At 38.1% G+C, this 20,800-nt stretch overlaps 1 protein-coding gene across 1 annotated transcript; it reads right to left on the bottom strand.

Moving 5' to 3' along the window:
- Window positions 1-498: 498 nt before the first annotated feature.
- Window positions 499-17,085, bottom strand: LOC137125027 (E3 ubiquitin-protein ligase RNF19A-like). The gene is made up of 10 exons (XM_067499907.1): window positions 16,926-17,085; window positions 9,407-10,272; window positions 6,653-6,861; window positions 6,315-6,459; window positions 5,755-5,917; window positions 5,330-5,444; window positions 4,934-5,092; window positions 3,717-3,936; window positions 3,187-3,330; window positions 499-2,624 (listed from the first exon to the last, which is right to left on the bottom strand). The coding sequence occupies exons 2-10, from the start codon at window positions 10,015-10,017 to the stop codon at window positions 1,844-1,846; spliced, it is 2,547 nt and encodes an 848-aa protein (XP_067356008.1). The 5' UTR covers window positions 10,018-10,272; window positions 16,926-17,085; the 3' UTR covers window positions 499-1,843.
- Between the last annotated feature and the right edge of the window lie 3,715 nt (window positions 17,086-20,800).

The following is a 20,800-nucleotide window of genomic DNA, read 5'->3' as shown; positions in this document are numbered from 1 at the left end:
TTTTTTTATTGTCTACAGGAGCTGACCTAAGCCACTGTACAGTAACCTTTTTTAATTGTTAATTCTAAAAACAACCTAAAACCATTGCATTGGTACGGTGTTTGTGGTCTACAGCAACCATTTATTTTTTTCCTTTATGGACTGTAGTCTAGTCTTTTATAAATCAAATTTTATACAAGAAAACTATTCAGGTCCCATCATCGGTATTTACAGGTGTGCCAAGGGTTGCACTCTAAATTGCAGTCTTTGGTAGGCAAAGCCAGCTGTGGTCGATTGAACATTTAGCATCAGGTTTTGAGCATTACAAGGCAAACAATTTATCCAGTTTTTTATGTTCATTTGAAGAAATACAGAACAAAAAAATCTGAACAAAATAAAAACACTATATAAAAGGGTTTTTTCCTCCAAAAGGCACTGTGGGTCCAACAAATATAAAATTATTTGCAAGGATTTAAGAAATAATCTTAAACCACAGTGCAGTTAAAATACAACCAAAGCTCTGATTAAAAAATATTTTTATTTGGATAGAACTGGGAGAAAACAAAAAGTAATATTGTTATACTGTACATTCACTACTGAAAAATATGCTTGAATACACAAGTGGAGGCTCTCATTGCACAATCTTTGTTCTAAAGTTGATGTGACTGAGTGGACACATCTATGCTTCTTGCAAAGTTACTTACATTTTTATTTTTTATTGCAAATACACTGGCTGACTTTAGTGAATAATTACTAAAGTAATCCCTAAAATTTGTAAGAAATGCTACAGTTTAAATTTTAAAGAATTGGGCTTTTTTGCATTTATGTTTACATAGAATAACTTAAAATTTCCCTTTTTCGAATACACCCTCCATGATTCACTGATACACAAGAAATGCATTGAATACTTGGTTACACTTCCACAGGTGCAATTGCCCAAAGATATTATTTTACTAGTGCAGACAAAGGCTTATAATCAGTCCTTATTCCACAATATAGAAGGGCTTTTTACCGGATTATACCATATATTTGGACCCAACACAGGGCTTTGACATAAAAAACAACTTTCCAAAAATGGAAAATAAAAGCACAAAAACCATCACATATTAAACAAAAACAAATAGTATTTTTTCTTATAGGTGATAGTGGAAAAATAAAATCTGCTACTGTGCGGACTGGTCCCTCTCAGGTTTATAGACTTAATGAGAGGTCCCCCAGTCCTTTGCAGTTTTATTTATTTATTTTTTTTGCCATTTTACAAAATCCCTAAATGAATTAGTGGCACAGTGGTGGACCACAGTGTTGACATCTCTAAATCACGCAAACCCACAAGAAAAACAATTACAATTACTTCCTCCTATCCAGCTTGATCAGGTCTGCCAAGCATCAAGAATGGGGGGAAAAAAGTGTCAAGGGTTTGGGTACATACTTTGCAGATCATCATAATAGCTGGATAGATTTAGTATCAGCCTTCTGTAAAATCTCACCACACGTGATAACCTGCTTTACACCTGTCCACATACTTTCTGTCTTTAACCTTCTGTAGGCCCTGCTGGTTCAAAAACAGCTTAACGTTTATTGTTCTCTCACTGAAGAACAGAAAAAACCATCTGCTTTGACTAACGTTGCTCCTTTTTACATCGTTCGGCAATTTCTCTCCAACTTAGACCTTGAGCCTGTCTGTAACTAAACGAACTGACATTCAGACAACATTCCTGCCTCCGCAGCAAAAGAAATTTAAAATAAAACGTATAGCCTTAACCCTGGCCAATATAGCAGACCAACTCTGAGTGAAGTTAGCATTGACGACAAGGCTAACTGAGCAGTGGTAACACCGCCATGCCAGAAGGACTGATGAGTTGCCTCAGATATTTGTTTGTATACAGCACTTCCTTGTTGGGCTCACAGGTTGTACGCAACTGTCGTTGGTGTTCTCATCTTTCTCAGGGTCTTTGTCTCTATCATTCTCCTCACTGATATACAGAAAGGTCCCACTACTTCCCTCTTTTGGAGAAGCAGGTGGGGATGAAGACAATAGGCGGTGGGTGAAGGCTGCATGGCTATTTTGAGATGGAAAATTCTCCAGATGGACGTTCTCCACCTCAGGCATGGGTGTGATGGTGACTTCACTGAAGGCGGTGGATGGATGATGAGGGTGGGGTTCAGTTGGGGCAGAGCAGGAGGGGTGAGAGGGTCTTGAGGATTCGGGGTCTGAGCAGCTGAGCTCTGATGAGAAGTGGCTACAGTGCGAGTCGGCGACTGAAGGCAGACTGCCGCTCAGGGATGGAGAATCAAACTCAGAGGAGTTAGTGCTGCGCTGTTCCAATAGCTGAGCATCCATATCTTCATGTGTTTCATTAATTTTAGTTTCTCCTCTGCTGCCATTAGGTTTTTTCCAGATCTTTCCTTCTCTCTTTTTGCCAATTGTAGTACATGTAGTAGTAGACGAAGGGCAGCATTGGCTGTCATGCTGCGCACAGCAGCAGGCGGAGGGGCAAGAACATGAGCATGTGTCACCCCTGCTACCTTTGAGCCCGGCAGTGCTGCTGCTACAGCCGGCCTCATCCAGGCTACTGCTGGCACTGCCGTGTCTCACATTCCCCTGTTTGGACTCCACATCTGCCTGAACTTCCAGACTGTTGTCTCTGCAAAACAAAAACAACTCAACACCGACTTCTTAAAACAACAAATCATTTCAGCATCTGCATATTTATTTTTGGATTTACTTAGAAATAACTATATCCGTTTTATAAGAGGATAAACTCAAGTAAACAGAATGAAACTACTGAGTAAAACTGCTTCATGTGGGTGTGGATACACATGATCCCCTGTCAAAATTGCATTAAAAAAAGTAAAATAAAAAAAACTTCTAGAAATTAGAACAAGGCAGTGGAACATCAATAAATGTCTTTGAGACAGCCTTTTTTTTTTTTTTAATTACCACTCAAACTTTGCTGATCCAACTCCAGGTATTGGAGCTTAGAAAAAGCTCAACAACCATAAGTCCTAAAGTTTAAATGGGTCACAATTAGGAACCTTTGTTCTGGTAACCTGAGAACTGAGATATGGGGTCTTAAAAACATGCTTTTAATGAAATTGACCACAAGCCATATGGGAGAATTGGGACAATTTTTTTATTTGGTTCTGATAACAGGTCATAATCTGCTTGTGCTACAAGCAGGGTGAGTGTGATCTGTGGCTGCAGACCTTTCGAGAGGCATGTAGGCATTGAGGATGGATCCTGCCATAGCTTTGGTGCTTGCGTTGTCACTAATTGTCCCGAGACTGACGGTAGCTGACTCCCCACTTAGACTGCAGCGCTCTTTCTGGACATCAGCCTGCACTTCCATCCTGGAAATAAAAATTGACACACGATATAAAAACTCAAATCATGATGAATCAGTAAATGTTTGGTATGTTACATATAGAAGAACACAGTGGCAGTACTAAAATGACTTACACCAGAGTACACACATTGACATGCGTGAGTAAAAGTGCAAACATGGGAACATGGGTGTTTTAGATTTTCTCCAAGACAAAAGATCTTATCTAGGACTATTCCATGATATGCATCAACTGCAATATTATAGAGCCAATACTAACATACATGCATAAAATAATACACGCTTTCCTGGTCATGTGACATTTGTGCCATTTTACATATAGACCAATTTCTGCAATATTTTAAAGTTTAAGCTCTCATTACAACCAAGAGATGGTGAGTCCTAATCTATTACCTGTTGTAGTAGCTGCTGGACATGCTGCCAGTTATGCTGGTCCCAGCAAGAGCTGTAGTGCTGGCGTTGTCACTCATGTTGTCCCGCTGGGTGGAACTCATACCACAGCGCTCCATGTGGCTCCCACTGACACTGAGACTTAGACCGGTCAGCCCACCCACACTCACTCCATCGCCCAGGCTTGGATTGTTGAGCCGTGTCTCTGCTACTGAGGTTGTGTCTAGGAAGATGAGGGGCAACAGGCAAATATGATTCTCCTTTAATTGATTTACAGAAGGCTGTGTCTCATAAAATAACTTTACTAATAAACCAGAATTCAACCCATCAACATCTACTACACTACTAAGTATGCAAAAGCACTAAAAAATGGTTACTTGAGAAACAAAAATGTACAGCATCTCTGTATCCAGTGAACTTGTAGGACATGGTGCAAAAAGTGATTGAAAACAAATGCTGGTAAAAACTAAAGAAAACACAGTGGTGAAAGAACAAAATGAGTCAAAATCTGAAGAGAGATATAAAGATGAAAAAAAGAAGAACACAAACACTTATCAACTTAGATCAATGACTTTTCTGGCATTATACAGTCTTACAGTGTATCTTAAAACAACTGATTACTGAATACTCAGGGTGTGTCACTTTACTTTCCTAGAAAGGTCTCTGGTCTTGTGGATTCAAGAATTATCATTCAGAGTACTGACAAAAGCTGTGAGAAAGTCAAGTCAACACCGCCTGCGAAAGCAGGATTAGCTCGACCTCACAGACGTCATTTTGACAGTGAAAAGCACGTGCCAACAGAAAAAAAAAAAACACTGATGGTGCGCCAGTCATTTCACACCATCAGCCAGTTCAAACACTTGTCTACATCTTTCATCAGCTGTTTTAGCACTTAATGGGCTGTGAATAGTGTGTGTGTAGACATATTTAGGTGTGCATGCCACACAAATGTGAGAATCATACCCAAGATTGTGTTCCATGCTTGATATAGGGCTGATGGTATTTGTTTTAAATTATGTTTCTATGACTGTAATGAGAATATGATGTGTATAATAACACATACACACCAGCCTAACAGCCATACAAAGGAGGGACTATAATTCTGAAACATAACTACGGTATACAAGATTTTTGTCTCACTATGTAATCAAGTTTCTTTAACCTATATATTTGCCCTTTGCCAAGTATTGCTCTTACCCCGAGGAGTCTGAGAAAATTACCTGTGGCTGCAGTCCCACTACCTATGTTGTCGTTTTCGTCATCAAACTCAATTCGCACCCCTCTGCCATTGCCAGCAGACACTCCACAGCCACCGCTCCGACACAGTGAGATTGGGACAACTCCATAGACATAAGCAAGCATGATGGGAACGCCGATGCCTGCAAAAAAAAATGTAAACACAAACACAAAACAGTTAAAGTCTACTCGGGGTTAAAGTTCTGAAATGGTAATACTTTTAAAATTAAGGGTCATTACTAAGAGTTTTTTACTTTCCAGCATTTACACCTCTATTAGACAAGATTTATACTCGAGACTAGCGCCTGAAGGCAGTTTAATTATTTAAAATGTAGCTGACAAACAGTCAGTCAGGATAAGAGAGAAAAACACTTTCATACCAACAGTGACGGCTGCAACCACAGGTGACACGATTACAGACAGTGTCACACCACCAGCTATTACCAAGTTCCTCTTGTGTTTAGACATGTCCTTGCCCTCATAACGATTGTGGATCTAAAAGAATTAAGCAATTAAGAATATAAGCAAACATGACTTTAATAATATTATTTTAATTAAACTGAAGTGTATATTATTTAAATGTTTGGGTTTTTAAGCTGGTGAGTCTTTATCTGCATTAATACAAAACCAAAAACCCACTTAAACTAAACCCTATGTCAACAGTTATTCAGGTTTCCAAGATGATTGTCTCCCTAAAACTACAAATGTACCACTGCTGGCTCGTCTGTTCATTTTTCACAGGTCTCTCTGTTTCCATTTATCCGAAGTGATGGTTTTGATTATTGCTATTATATACACTGCTCACCTTTCTGCCCACATAAACTGGAATGCCAATGATCATTGCAGGGATGGCAATACCAGCAATAAGGGCGATACCCACGGGTGCTCCTACCAACGTGCCGAGCTGCCACAATATCTTCTTCTTTCTGCTCCATGGCTTCTTTCCCCAGAAGGTACAGCCGGACGGACTGAGAAGATGGGAGAGAGGGGAAGGAAATGGTTAATCAGGATAACAATTAGAGACAGAAAAGTGAGTGCAAGCCAGTGTGAATTATATTTACAAAATAACTGAAGCAGCTATTAAGGCATTTAGCATAAAAATCCTTTCAGAAAGTAGAGAACATACATTCCTTTTTTCCTTTTGTGTTATTGAAATCTAGAAGAATATGCATTTAAAACAAAAATTGTAACAAACCTTTGCATTGAAAGCTGTGGTAAAGGTCGAATCTGAATTTACAATATTTTGTAAAACAACTTTTTCCAAAGTCAAACATACCAATTCTAACACTGACAAATAATTAATCAGATCAAAACCACTGGAGGAAATGCAATTTAAGATTTATGAAAGCTGTACATTTGTCTCACCTTAAATAGTGCAGGTCAGAGATCTCCTTCATGCAGAGCCAGCAAAACTCACAGCCGCAGACAGCACATGTCATGTGATTACAGCTTCCATCATTCATCTTAATGATGTAGGCAGCACAACGTGGACATGGCTTGATGTCATTTCCTAGTGGAGGTTGAGGGGAAGCCGGAGAACCATTTTCAATATTTATTTAATAAAATGTTAGGATGCATATGCTGTTGAGATAGTGGGTAAAGCTTAAAAGAAGTTATTGAGATGCTGAAGATAAAGATGTGTATTGTTAGCCTGCATGCAGGTATTTATTTCTGCAGCAATTAGTTATTAAAGTATTTATTACCTGCAGCTCCACTTTCTTGGCTGTATCTGTGGGTGGATGCCCTGAAACTCCTTAGCCGGAGGTTCAGAGCCCTTTGTTGCCGTGCCGTGTCACATGTCTGGTTGGGATGCCACAGCTGTTTGCAGTGGTAGCAGAATTCTGTCCCACAGCCCTCACGCCCACAAGTGATCTTTGGGCAGCTGGCACAGCCAAACGCAATGACTGCGTAACTGAGAGAAGAAAAACACAGCCATGATTAACAGTTAATAGTAAGCAACACAGGTGTAGTAATTTAGCACAACACTAGGGGTCAGCGGAACAAAAAAGACAAGTTAAGGAGTAGTTCTGGAGGACAACATTGAGGAGCAATCTACCACCATAAGATATGTTTGTTACATAAAAACATAAATGTGCAGACTTTATAAATGTTTAAAACTCTTGACAATCTAGCTCATTTAAACCCTGATCCAACAGGAATGTAAGGGAGAGACAATGAGAAAAAATTAAAAACACTCGTATTAACTGGGCAATTTATAAAGTCTCTGTGTGCACAACGTAAAGGCCCAGTGTGGAAGTCACAATGATTCACCAAAAATACTGTAAAAATCTATAACAAAGTACATTTATACAAATAATAATGCAGAGCAAAGCCTAGAGCAAGGCAGAGCTGTTTATTCCGCTTTTCACAAAAACTTGTGCATGCGCACACACACAGACCTATTAGCCAAGTAATTATGTTTTTGTTTAATTTATCATTTAATCCAATAGACCTGGTAACATCACCTGACATCAAAAATGCATCTTCAAAAATACCTTTCAAATATAAACAAGCACTACTTTTAATACTAATAGTATCATTTATTGAAACAAATCCTGCTCCAACTTTTATGAAAAATTTAATAAATAGATCTATCAAATGAAAGCAAATTTACTAAAAACAGAATTAATAAAAAGCAAACAATTTAGTGTCCATATTTTTCTAAATGAAATCTTGGAACGTTCTGCTGTGGCTCTTAAATAGAGGAGGGTGATTAGATATATCGAAAGCCAAAGGTTGCGTAATTATGGCTAAAGTTATGCAATCATGTCATGAACTTTGTCAAAAAAGTTAGGTCAAGGGATTGATTCATAAAGTAAAACTGAAAAACAAAAGTGAAGGTGGCCTAAAATTTTTTAGCCATGAATAATGGTTTTCAGATGATACAAACCAAAAAAACAAACTTTAAAAAAAGATTAACAAATGATTAACAGGTTAATGGATTTTATAAAATCCGGATTTTACCATCTTCATAAATGATGTGTCTGACAGTCAAGCAGTGTGGGTTGTGTGTAAACAAACACCTAAAAGCGATCCAGTCTAGACAGTCTCCACTAACACCTTGGTGAGACAGACTGATGGGAGGGCATACATTTCAGCTTAACAACTGCATTCCTCTCCAATTTTGACTCATGAAACAACTACCTACAACAACTAAATTGATGAGGTGACCAGCAAAGCCCAAGTGCAATTGTACAACGATTAAAAGTGAAAGCATTAACCATTAGAGAGGGTGGCAGTGAGCCAGTGGTGAGCTATTCAGAGGATGAGAACAAGAGCTGAAACAAAGTCATGAAAGAGCCATTATTCCATCAGACAGGGTGAGCAGTGTTGATAAAACAATGTCAAGAGAGAGCGAAGGGTAAACCCATTACTAAATTTACCAACCTGCCAAATTACTAAATTTACCAACCTGTCAAAACCCAACTAATGATGATACTGACCACAGGGAATGTTGGGCTAGTGCACCAAAACTCTGTGAAAGCACAAAGAGTGTTCTTTGAACAGCTCAGGCAGCATCTTTGCTAAATAAATAGACAGACAGACTGCTGTAAGTGCAGTTTAGCAGAACAAGTACACTGCGTGTATGGCAGTGGTCGTGACATAAGGTGTCTCAGTTAAGGGCCAGTGAGCAAACCCGACCCTAACCTAAGAGGGTTTGCTGAACCCCATGTCACTTGAAACTAATAATTTGCAATACGAAATATTCTAATTTTAAGCTTTGAAGTTAAACTTGGCCTTTTTTTTTATGCTCTTCATGGTTCTGCTATTTCATGGCTTTATTCTCTTTATTCAAAACTAAAACAACTTTATTCCTAAGTTTTACTAAGATTTACTATAATTATAGTAAATGAGGCAACAAAAATAAACCTGAACTGACGTAACCATATATACAAAAAAAGAAAATAGGTACTGTGTGATAACAACAGACATCATCACACACTTGCTGGAACATCTTTTTTTAACTGACTCATTAGGCCGACAGAATAAGCTGCCTATTTATAATATGAGTTATTTATAACTTTGCCATCAATGCAGAAGCTTGGGGGAACTTCAAAAGGCCACATTACAACCTTGAAAGTTGCCTAATGTAGCTGCTTATATTATTCTGGAACATGTGTAATGGTTATATTGGAAGTGCAGAACATCAGGCACATCTCAGGTAAGTGAAACAGATTCTGAAATATTAAAAGTTGTTAGTTTATTAGGAAATCATGTCTTAAAAATCAATGCTTAAAATCTATTGGCTTACGCGCTAAATTAGACCCTGTAAATAAGAGTATGCTGTACAGCTTTAAATGTCAAATGGATAGCGCAAAAACAATAAATAAAAATGTCATCCTGGAGCTCTTAAAAACAAACAAACAAAAATAAAAAATGAAAGCTTTGAGCTATGCAATAAGCAAGTTGTCCTAATATGTTATCCAGTATAGTGTTTATTATTTTCTGTTTCTTACCCACAGTCTGGGGCAGGGCACCAGCGACAGTCAGGTTCTGCCACCAACCACCTCCTCAGCATAAACTCCTCATACTTCTCCATAAGGGCTCGGTCTCCCAGGATCAGCTGGATGTCATGGGGATTGAAGCGCTCGGAGCACTCGGGGCAGCTGATGTTAACACGAGACTCTGAGATCTCGATGCGCAGATACTGTCGCAGGCAGTCTGCACAGGACCGATGGTGACAGGTCATGATATGTGGAAAGTGTTCACGTGTATGGTGAAGTAAGCACAGAGGGCACTCCAACAGCTCTGATGCAGATTCAGATACTGATGAAGTCGATGCTACACCCTGTGCAGAGTGGGCAGAAGTTTTATCATTTAAAGTCTCTGACTGCACATTTTCAGTGCTGACAATGCTGTCCACGGCAGCTCCAACTTGCAGAGGCCTTGACTTGCGTTTGATGTCGGAGTCAGGAGGGCGTCGTCGACCAAAGAAGGCATGGAGTGACAGACGACGCTTGTTGGAGGTCTTTCTAACTGAAGGGAGGCTAACAGAGGAGGCAGCAGATTGAAGGTCTCGCTCTGAGCCTGTGCCGCCATGATGCTGCTGGCGCAGGCTGCTCATCATGCCAGATGGGATGCCACTGGTACAACAACCAGAAATCACCAAGAGTAAAGGAAATAAGGAACAATGAAGGGGGAAGATGGAGAGAGGGACTGAGGTTGTTTAAGAGGTGGGGACTTTGCAACTGTTAGCTAGGACATAGTTGCTTGACGCTCGTATAGGATATCTTGAAATCATTGATGTGGTCTGTCCCTGATTTAAATCACAGTGATGAAGGGATTCTGTTGAGGTGGAGACGCCCAGATGGAGGACACAAGCCTGGGGGAAAAAAAAAAAAGAAGAAGCAGGAAACATAAGGTGCTGAGCTGAATGGGTTACATTTTTAATGTTCTGCCGCAAAAAAACAAAACAAAACACAATCACATGGAAGCAAACTGTAGTGCTGCTGTCATACATACACTGCACCCCTGGACTTCTCTGGAAATAAGAGGTGCTGTGAGTGAGAGCGCAAATGTCTACGTTACACGGCCCAGACTTTATCCTGTAAGCCCACTAGTACAAAGTCAGAGTAATGTTTGATGGGGCCATGTGTAAATACTGACAGTGTGCAATTGTCCAGATTATTTACAGTGAGCAAGTGAGTATTTCTACTACTATATTTCTATCAAGTGACTGGCTTGGCTTTTCTTTCTTTTTTTAAATGATAGGGCTTGAATGTGGTGTAACAAAAGGCGGTATTTCCCACAGCACACTTTTTCCTATCATGCATGTTCTAAGGTGCCACACCTCACTACAATTAGTTTCTCCCTATGAGAGTATGTATGACGCAGACAATCACTTTCTGTGTGTTACATGTGTGAAAGTACAACTTCTGACTATGTTCGGATTTGTTTCTCAATATGTCTGGACGTCATATGTAAAAATGTTATGTCTTTACTTGTGTCTGTAACAAGACCATCCCTTTGATAATTTGAGGAGTGTTCTGGCACTTAAGACATTCTTCCAGGCATGTCACTTCTCTGTTTGGTAGTTTGCTTAGTGCCTTTTGCCTAGTGTGTTTATTAGTCAAGCATGCCTGCACAGCAACCACACCTTGCCAGAAATGCGAATCTTATTTTATACAACGTGATTTACTCCTCTGGATGACATCACCCAGAGGAGTTTTATCATTAGGAGCTCAGAAGATGTCCTCTGGGGGAGCTCTGGAAAAGGTCGTTGACCATAATTACAAACTCCATAGTAAGAGCAACAAGATGACATTATGTGAACTGAAGTTTCCTCCAACTGATGTCATCTGAAGGCCTTTTTTTGACTAGAAGTACAGTAGTAGTGTAAGAAAGTCAGAGAAGAACATTCCAAACTTTAACTGTGGCACCCAAAGTGGCAGATTTTGTGCAATGTATGTCTATATTAAATTAGGTCAGTTTCTTAACATAATTAATGTCTAATATTTCAATTATTAGCCAATAAAAAAGCTGGTTCAGTGTATTATTAAAATACTAAAAAAAGTGTTAAAAACATCTTTATAAAGCTTTTGACAGAACTACGCAATTACAGGGAAAAAACATGCTGGAATTAGAGACAGGCTTAGACCATGGGAATTTGAATAGTTTGTGTGGGACATTGCCTTCTCTGGTCTTCAACATGACCCTATTTCATTAGGGACTAATTTCAGGACAATTCCACAGGGAGCCAAATGTTGACTAATTCCACAGTAAATCTCAACTGGGGCAACAATTCTACTAATCACTAATTCTCAGTCTCTTAACCTATAAACTTTGGTCTGACTGGGTATGTTTTTTCTCCACTTGTGATAACAAACAGGCTTTACTTAACCATTTATGTATTAAAGATGATATTTGTTAAAAATGATTCTTTCATTTGCACAGTTAGATAGAAATCTGGTACCTCGCTGAATGCATGTATATGTTACGTTTCTCTTCCATACTGACTAAATAATATAAATTGAATTATTTCTTCATTTATCAGCACTGAAATGATAAACTGATCACGGAAGGTGTCCTGAAAGTTTAATCCACATACCTTGTACCTAAAATAATCACTATAATATATTGGCAGCGAAAACATCTAGTCCTCTTAAAGATATATTGAAAGAACCAACAGTGGTAACAGGATCTGTTTGGATTTAGAAAAGACACTTCACTTACTCTATGCCGTTTACCCTCTATAGCGTAATCCAACTAAAACATAACTGCAGCTTGAATTACAGGTGGGAAATATTAAAAACAAAAAACAACAAACACCACTCTGACACTGCTATAATGCTGCCATTTTGTCAATTCTAAAAGATGAATCAAAGAAAAAAAGAAAATCATAAAATAGCTACAGCTCTTAAAAGCCATTAGCAAAGTTTAAGAGCTACATTTTATATCCAAAGCATGCATATATCTTAAAGTTAAGCCACACAGGACAACAGCAGGTGAGTCACTGCCCTGTGCTGATCTCCCAGTGACAATAAAGACACTATGTGTGTTTGCATCTATAACCATATTTTTTATGGCCAATACTATGACTGTCACACTGAACCCAATGATTATTACAAGCAAAAGTGAAAACAATTATACTCTGAGAAGCAGGAGACTTGCAAAGGCAAATAAGCAACTGAATCGAGTACAATGGCCTTTTATTGGAACTACTGACATCTTTTTACATCCCATTTCCATTGCCATTAATTTGAGGAGTGTTCTGGCACTTAAGACATTCTTCCAGGCATGTCACTTCTCTGTTTGGTAGTTTGCTTAGTGCCTTTTGCCTAGTGTGTTTATTAGTCAAGCATGCCTGCACAGCAACCACACCTTGCCAGAAATGCAAATCTTATTTTATACAACGTGATTTACTCCTCTGGATGACATCACCCAGAGGAGTTTTATCATTAGGAGCTCAGAAGATGTCCTCTGGGGGAGCTCTGGAAAAGGTCGTTGACCATAATTACAAACTCCATAGTAAGAGCAACAAGATGACATTATGTGAACTGAAGTTTCCTCCAACTGATGTCATCTGAAGGCCTTTTTTTGGCTAGAAGTACAGTAGTAGTGTAAGAAAGTCAGAGAAGAACATTCCAAACTTTAACTGTGGCACCCAAAGTGGCAGATTTTGTGCAATGTATGTCTATATTAAATTAGGTCAGTTTCTTAACAATAAAGACACTATGTGTGTTTGCATCTATAACCATATTTTTTATGGCCAATACTATGACTGTCACACTGAACCCAATGATTATTACAAGCAAAAGTGAAAACAATTATACTCTGAGAAGCAGGAGACTTGCAAAGGCAAATAAGCAACTGAATCGAGTACAATGGCCTTTTATTGGAACTACTGACATCTTTTTACGTCCCATTTCCATTGCCATCCATGTATATCATAGCATGTAACGACATCACAACCCACCAACAGTAGAAAATGTTGTTATGCAACAAGGGTTATATGGTACCAGCATATGTGTCTTCCTAATATCAGATTTCCACAACATAACAAAACTTGATAAATGGCATGTGAGCCGGGTAAAATTTAAACAAGGCAGAAGAGCAAGTCAATTACTCTACAAGTAACTGTGAAATTACACTCTCAACATGCAATTAAATTGGAAAAGCCTGCCTTGGCACTGCACCAAGAGTAAGTGAGACTGCGCATGTGACTGCAAACACTGTTAACCCTGACATGTGGCTCACACACTGGGATGGTCTCCCAGTTCCTGAGAAAACCCTCGGGAAGAAGCCTATTGCACCATAGTAAATGGTTTCAACCTACTGTCAACTCTGAAAAGCATCTGCATCAGCTAATGATATACGATGATAATCAGTGTAATATGATTTAAGCTTGTGGTTTTCTTCTGGGGAAACAGATCAATGCAAAGCAAGGTACGAGTTAGTGGCTTTTTGGGGATTTACATTATAATCAATGTGTCAAGATGAATGGAGACAAAAAAAGTAACAAAATGTGTCTTTTGGGGCTGCAGTAGTTTATGGTTTTAACAAGTATATCCCTTCAGACTACAGAGTAGTATCATGCTGGCTCTTGCAGTGCAGTAAACAAATAATTCAAGTTTGCTTTGCCTGTAATTTTGCAAAAGTACAATTACATACATAAGCAAACAGCAAAGAAACTTGGAATGTAGCAGACTATTCATTGATGTCATGAATCAGAATGACTGATATTGAACTCTAAATGATATCCATGTAGTTTAGTGCATGTTACATTAGGTTAGTGCAAGTCACAGTGCTGACACAGTTGCTGAAGGTTTTGGATCATCATCAAGGATCATGTGACACATCATTCTAACAGCATTCGTAATTTTTGATTGACAATGTAGGTTTTGCGTAATTGAAGTGTTTTAAGAAGAAATCCCAGGCAGACTGTTAATTAATGCTTTAACAAAGTCCAAATTTATATGACGCCAACTAGGACTTTGCAAGTTTGGTACAAATATCTACCTTTAAAGATTTCCCTTGTGCATACAACACAAGCTTCTAAGACTGGAAGTGAGTGTTTCAAAACAGTCCTCTGCTACGTAGTTCATCGCGTATGCTAATTTCCTGTGACATTCCAGCTAAAGGATAGACTTCCTGATTATGACAATGCATTCAGTTAATACAGCTTTGGACAATAACAACCCACGGACTAGTTGACTATTAATAAATGCTGCAACTTCTATAACTTTGTTTACCTACCAAACTCACTGGAAATCCTTCAGCTTTTTTACTAGCTTTTTTCCCCTTTAACTAGCTCAGCTTTCTACAGTATCAGACATTCCTCTGAAACAAATGAATATCAGCTTAATGAATTTCTATTTGGATTATATGTGCCAGCCAAAGCACAAGGACAATTAACGCTGAACAGCTAGTGTGGACAGGAGGCAATGGGGTGAATGCCTCTGAAGTTGTTTTCAGTACTATTTACTAAACAGTCCAATTTACAGCCAATAGCGGAACATACTTGTCCTTGGAATCTGGTAAGCCATGATGAGACAGCACTTTTATATGAATGTCAGCATTGGTAAAAAATAACGATGCAACTGCACCTACAGTACTCAAATTGGTTTATTATGTCAAAAAGCAAATTGATCATGCAATTGTACTATTTATAGGTATCTCTATGCAGCACCATGGGACCAGCAAATAAAGAATAAAGCCATTCAGGCCTGGGTTTGCACTATGGAGAACAAGATGAGATACCATCTGCCTACTGCCGAGATAGGCACATCCATGCTGCTCAGTGGGCTTCGGATAAAGATGATAAAGGAGGTGAGCCTGTGATGTAACCTATGGACATATTCTATGAGAGACTGCAGCACCATCAATTCCATGACTTCTTATTAAAGGGTTTCTCTCACTTTATGCACTTCTCGTTTTCTTCACCAGAATAATGTGACACCGGATTAGTGTCATTTAAGACTTATTTTTAAGCCAACATATACACTTTAGAAATCAGAGCAAGAACTGTTGAATTTGAAGATCAGATGTTCACATTTACTGAAGAAAACCTTCCAGTAAAATGCTTCATCTATAAAGAGGTAATGTTCGAGATAACTGCGGACTGTGTTAATACTTCCTCTGATTTGACCCAAGTAACAAAACACACTCATTTTAAAGAGCAATTGTGGCCGGGAAAAGCATGGCTTTTTTACCTGTATCTGTCTTCAGAGCACAAATGGAAAGCTCATGCATATCAAACTGTTGTTTGCCAGTCGGTGTGACAGTGCAGAAATGCTAGGTGATAAATACTGGATTGTACAAATACAGGGTGAAATGAAATGAGATATCGCTTTGTTTTGCAGGTCCTGTATTATGCAGTAATTTCATCGACAAATTTCTCATAATTTGCAAGGAATTAGCTGAAAATTTGTTGTGAATTTCTAGGTAATTCTGTCTAATCAAATTACTTCCCAGTTTCAGTTTATGGAAATTATGGAGAAATGTGCTATGGGTTCAATAGCATGCCTTTTAGTTGTCAAAATCTAGGTAATTATTAACTAAATAGCATTACCAAAACAAAATTAAAGATAGACACCAAACAGCATCCAGAGGGCTTTTTAAAATTCAATAAGGCTCACAGAGCATAAATTCAGCAAGTCTGAGATTGTCAGGTTAAATATTAAATAATTCAAAGTACTGTGATTCATTGACAGAAAGCTTGACCGGGGGTTGCCTGAATTAATTTAACATGCATGCTGTAAAACAATACTCTGTAAATGAGATAGGACTGTAATTTTCAACTTGTATGCTGTATATTTAACATAACATACTATAAAGTGATGACAGAAAATTTGAGTGAGTTCCTATTTAGATACGTTTATTTAGTAACAGGACACACTAGGAAAAGCTGACCTTTAATTTTACATGAAGACCACTGACTTTAAAAATGCCCACCAATAAGTGATTCCAAACGTTGGCACTAAACAGTGAGCGCAAAGAGGAATTAATACAATTTGAATAGTCTGTATTCTAAGCCCCAACAACACGCGAAGGTCTGATAAAAAAACAAAACAAAACAAAACTACAAATAGTGACAATGTAAAGATATACTTAAAATACGATAAATCTGCCGCTTGTTTCGCAACGACCAATTTGTGTTTACATTTTCCACCGGGCTAACCAATGTTAGGCTAGCTAACAAGATCAGCTTTGGCTAGCAGGAAGCTAGTGCCGAACTTTAGCTAATCGCCCAAAGAGTTGGAGCCTGGTTGAGGTCATGTGCTCAATTTACTCGCTCGTTGCCTCATTCCATCGAAAACTTTGTTTATCTCAGTTTAGCTTAGCAATCACAACACGTTATTTTGTGTAAGAAGAAGACTTTCACTGACCTAGAGTTTAACGAGGTGAATTTAGAAGCTAACAAAGCTAGAAACTGCTAGCTTCTCGTCACCCTCGTAGAGGAGGAAGTTCGGAAATAATATCAACTACGAGTTACACAGTTCTGGTAGTAAAGATGAAATTTTATATAACACTTACGCTTTAATTTCCACCCGGTTTCCTTCACTTTACAACAGAAATGTATACTGTTGTCGCCATTACACAGCAAGGCGCAGCTGAAAACGTGTTGCAGAAAACTTCGCAGGACAGCAAAGGTACATTCCCCGACTGAGTCTGATTGTTACATAAAAAAAAGAAACAACATTCGCATTTCCGGTAGGAAATGCTTGCTCTTCACAATAAAAGCCACCCGACAGGTTTTGTACACTATCGTTTGGTATACTGTTATTATGGCAAGCCTTTTTCACATTGAACAGTTGAACACTGAACATTGTAATATCCATAATAACATTTCAGATATTAAATACTGCATTTTCACTAGTCACAATTACAGTGTGACTATATATAACTGCATTCTGACAAGTAAGAATGAACAATTACATTTGACTACTTACAATTCCTTTGTGGGTATCGGAAATGAGGTCACTGTCGTCATTTCGCCGTTTTAGCATTTATTGGAGCGACAGAATTCAAATTTAAAATATCTATAATTTATTTAGAATTTATTTATTTAAATTTTAGAAGAAAATTTAAGATATCTGGAATTCACGTTATTCACATTTGGATAGTCAGAACTGAATTGTAGATATCTTAACTTCTTTTTCCCATTTAAGTCAATGGGACTTTCGCACTAGTCAAAATGTAATTATAGATATCTTTAATTAAAATTCTGTTTAAAATAAAATGTAGTTGCAGATATCTAAAATTACAGATTTGACTAGTCATAAATATATTGTTGATATCTAAAATGCAAATCCTTTCTACCTGCTAAATGTTAAAAAGGCTTGCCATATCGTATTGTATTTTTAATGTACAGTATTATAGCGGTTGGATAAGGTTTTTCTCTAAAACTACCAACTCTGAAACCACCAATTACTTCTAAAGGTCCTGTATTTAAATTTTCATTTCAAATTTTTGAGTTTGAGAAGTACACTTTTTCATTTTTAAAGTCATATCTAGAAAAAGCATTTACAAAAAGAAAATGCAATGTCAATGCTTTGGTGCTGAAAGGATTTTCCAAGCAAAGCTGAAAAAATGTGAACTGTTTGCTGAAATAGCTGAAAGTTTTGCTTTTGCTGAAATAGTTGAAACAAATTTGGGCTTCCTTGTATACTGGGTAAGCAAACATCAAAGCCAGATATCCTTAAAAACTTCAAAGGCAATTGTGCGATGCCACTGATGATGTTATCTATGTCTCCATCAAAGCAATAATTTTAAAAAGTGTAAGTTTAGAAGAGATTAAGCTATATACACGTAATAAAGTCCTTTATAAGCTGAATGTTTTATGGTTTAAACTGTGTTTCCATCTGAAACTATGGCACAGTTGTTAGGTGCCAAATCCATACAGAAGTCATAATAATGATAATAGTAATAATAAAGATTAGGATATCATTACAGTGAATGCTGGAGCCTTCACAGATAATACCCCAGTGTACAAATACACTGTTATAAATACAGGCCTACAATTCAATATGTTACTTGAGTAGAAGTAGAAGGAAAAAGTAACAGCAATATAACTAAAGTTACTACCAAAGTACTCATTTTTGAAATTGGCATTTTAGAATAATATATTCAATGTTGAAGCAAGTAAAAGTAGAGCTTTTTTAACCCGCGATATTAAATAATTTTTTAGTTAAAAAACAAACAGGAAAAAGAGGTTAAATTCTGTAATCCATCTTAAACGTATTTATGATATTCCATGTCTATGTTACTGTTAGGTTCTAGAACTTTGGTGAAACCTTTTTTTCCAAACACATACAACCAGGAACACAGAGAATAATTTTCTCTGCAATGCACAAGCCCAAATTCTGTGCTTTTATTTGTGAGACAAATATTTCCATAGGAACATATCTTGCTAGCAGGTGTTGACTTGACACGTTGACAGCCCCCGTGTTGATCTAGCAGTGGAAATACTGTCACCTTGTGGCCATTGAAGGTGAGTTACCAGATTCAAGATTTAAGATTCAAACAACTTTATTGATCCCAAAGGGTAATTTGTGTTACCTTGTTACAGCTGCTCTTCACGTAAAAATTAGAAAAGAAAGGAAATAACTTCCACCAAACCAGTAAACAAGTTAAAGTACAAACTACTGATCAATAATTAAGAAATAACCCAGCTAGAGCGGTAAATATAAATTAAATAAAAATAATAAATTAAATAAAAACTATAAGATTTGTCCATTTTGACCATTTAATCCCCCTCCTTTTTACAGAAGGGAGATGAGTTGAACAGTTTAATGGCCACTGGGAGAAATGATCTCCTGTGTTGTTCTGTGGAGCACTTGACTGTGATGTCTTTGTTCGAAAGTGCTCCTCTGTGGAGCCAGCACACAGAGGAGTGGTTGGGAGGAATTGTCCAGGACTGAGAGGAATTTAGACAACATTCTCCTCTCAGCCAAAACATGCAGAGGGTCCAGCTTCTCCCCCAGAACAGAACCATCCCTCCTTATTAGTTTGTCCAGTCTGTTACAGTCTGCCACCTTCATATTGCTGCACCAGCAAACCACAGCATACAAGATGGAGCTGGCTACCAAGGACTCATAAAACATCTGTAGCATGGTGCTGCAGATGTTGAAGGACCTTAGTCTCCTTAGAAAATACAGCCTGCTCTTTGTTTTCCTGAATGTTGATGCTGCATTAACTGACCAGTGCAGTTTATTGTCCAAGTGGACACCCAAATATTTTTAATCCAAAACTACTTCCACCCCCTCTCCCCATATGGAGGGAGGATTGACAGGAGTCCCAGACTTCAAGAAGTCCACCACAAGTTCCTTTGTTTTCCTAATATTGAGTTGGAGATGATTGTCCCCACACTAGTTAACAAAACTGTCTACCACTGATCGATACTCCGTGATATCTCCACCCTGGATTAATCCAACAACCTGAAGTCAGAGGTGTATGGGGTGAAGAGAAAGGAAGATAGAACTGTCCCTTGGGGAGAAGCTGTGCTGCAGGTCACAGTGTCAGAAAAACAGTTCTACAGACGGAAATACTGGGGTAGTTTCCCAACACATCCATCATAAGGGACTGAAAAGGCTTATTTCTATTCTTATAATGACTCCCCTTAACCTTTCACCTAAATTTCTTACCCCCTATCAGGTCTCTGTAAACTACAAAGATGTAAAATAGCATGATTCAGCTTATGATGAATGTTGGCTTTTCAAATGTACCATAGGGAGTACAAGGCACTTAAACATTTCTTACTAAAAGAACTTTGTATTCAGCTGTGTTTTTTAGTTTTGTGTTTACCATTAGTGCTCAGAGGATACAGAAGCTGGAAATATTTACTTACATGTGTCATAGTAAGTAAATATTTCCAGCTTCTGAAATCCTCATATTTTGAAAGGGTGGGAGGGTTGATCACTGTAGGTTTTTGTATATTTAGACACGTTCAAACCTGTCCACTATTTAACCGAACAAATCTCATGAGTCTTTGTTCCATCTCTGGGCTTTAGTTACCTGGCTAAAAAGAGAAATAAAAGGAGGAAAAATAAAATAAAATGTAATTGCCTTTGGTCTAAATGCAGATGAGTCATAAGTAAATGTTGCCATGTGTAAGAGGTCTGTAACATTAGAAACGTTGCTTTCGCTTCACAAAAATTAGTACACGTCATAGAACGTTCCTAGATATTTTACAACATTAAAAAAAATGAGTGCTACATGGGTGTAAACATATATATGTATGTGTAAAATATGGGAAAGATGCAGACTTATTAAGTGGAAGTACAAACGTCTACATCGGAGCATGAGTGCTACAGCTGTTTAACATCTCGGCTGTTCGCACAAACTCTTTGCTGCGTCTGCTTTGACAGCTACCGAAGGACCTCCGTTGGCGCATGCGCACACGGAACTCA

This window comes from Channa argus, chromosome 1 (assembly GCF_033026475.1).
Source record: "Channa argus isolate prfri chromosome 1, Channa argus male v1.0, whole genome shotgun sequence".
NCBI lineage: Eukaryota > Metazoa > Chordata > Actinopteri > Anabantiformes > Channidae > Channa > Channa argus.
This window is presented reverse-complemented; position numbering and strand designations above follow the sequence as displayed.

What these genes read in the sequence shown, in the direction of transcription:
- LOC137125027 (XM_067499907.1), bottom strand. Translation starts at nt 10,017, where the DNA reads ATGATGAGCAGCCTGCGCCAGCAGCATCATGGCGGCACAGGCTCAGAG. An exon ending in CAGTTTATGTGGGCAGAAAG is followed by an intron (nt 5,445 to 5,754) that starts GTGAGCAGTGTA and finishes TAATTCTTTTAG; the next exon opens with ATCCACAATCGTTATGAGGG. An exon ending in TCCAGCAGCTACTACAACAG is followed by an intron (nt 3,331 to 3,716) that starts GTAATAGATTAG and finishes TTTTATTTCCAG; the next exon opens with GATGGAAGTGCAGGCTGATG.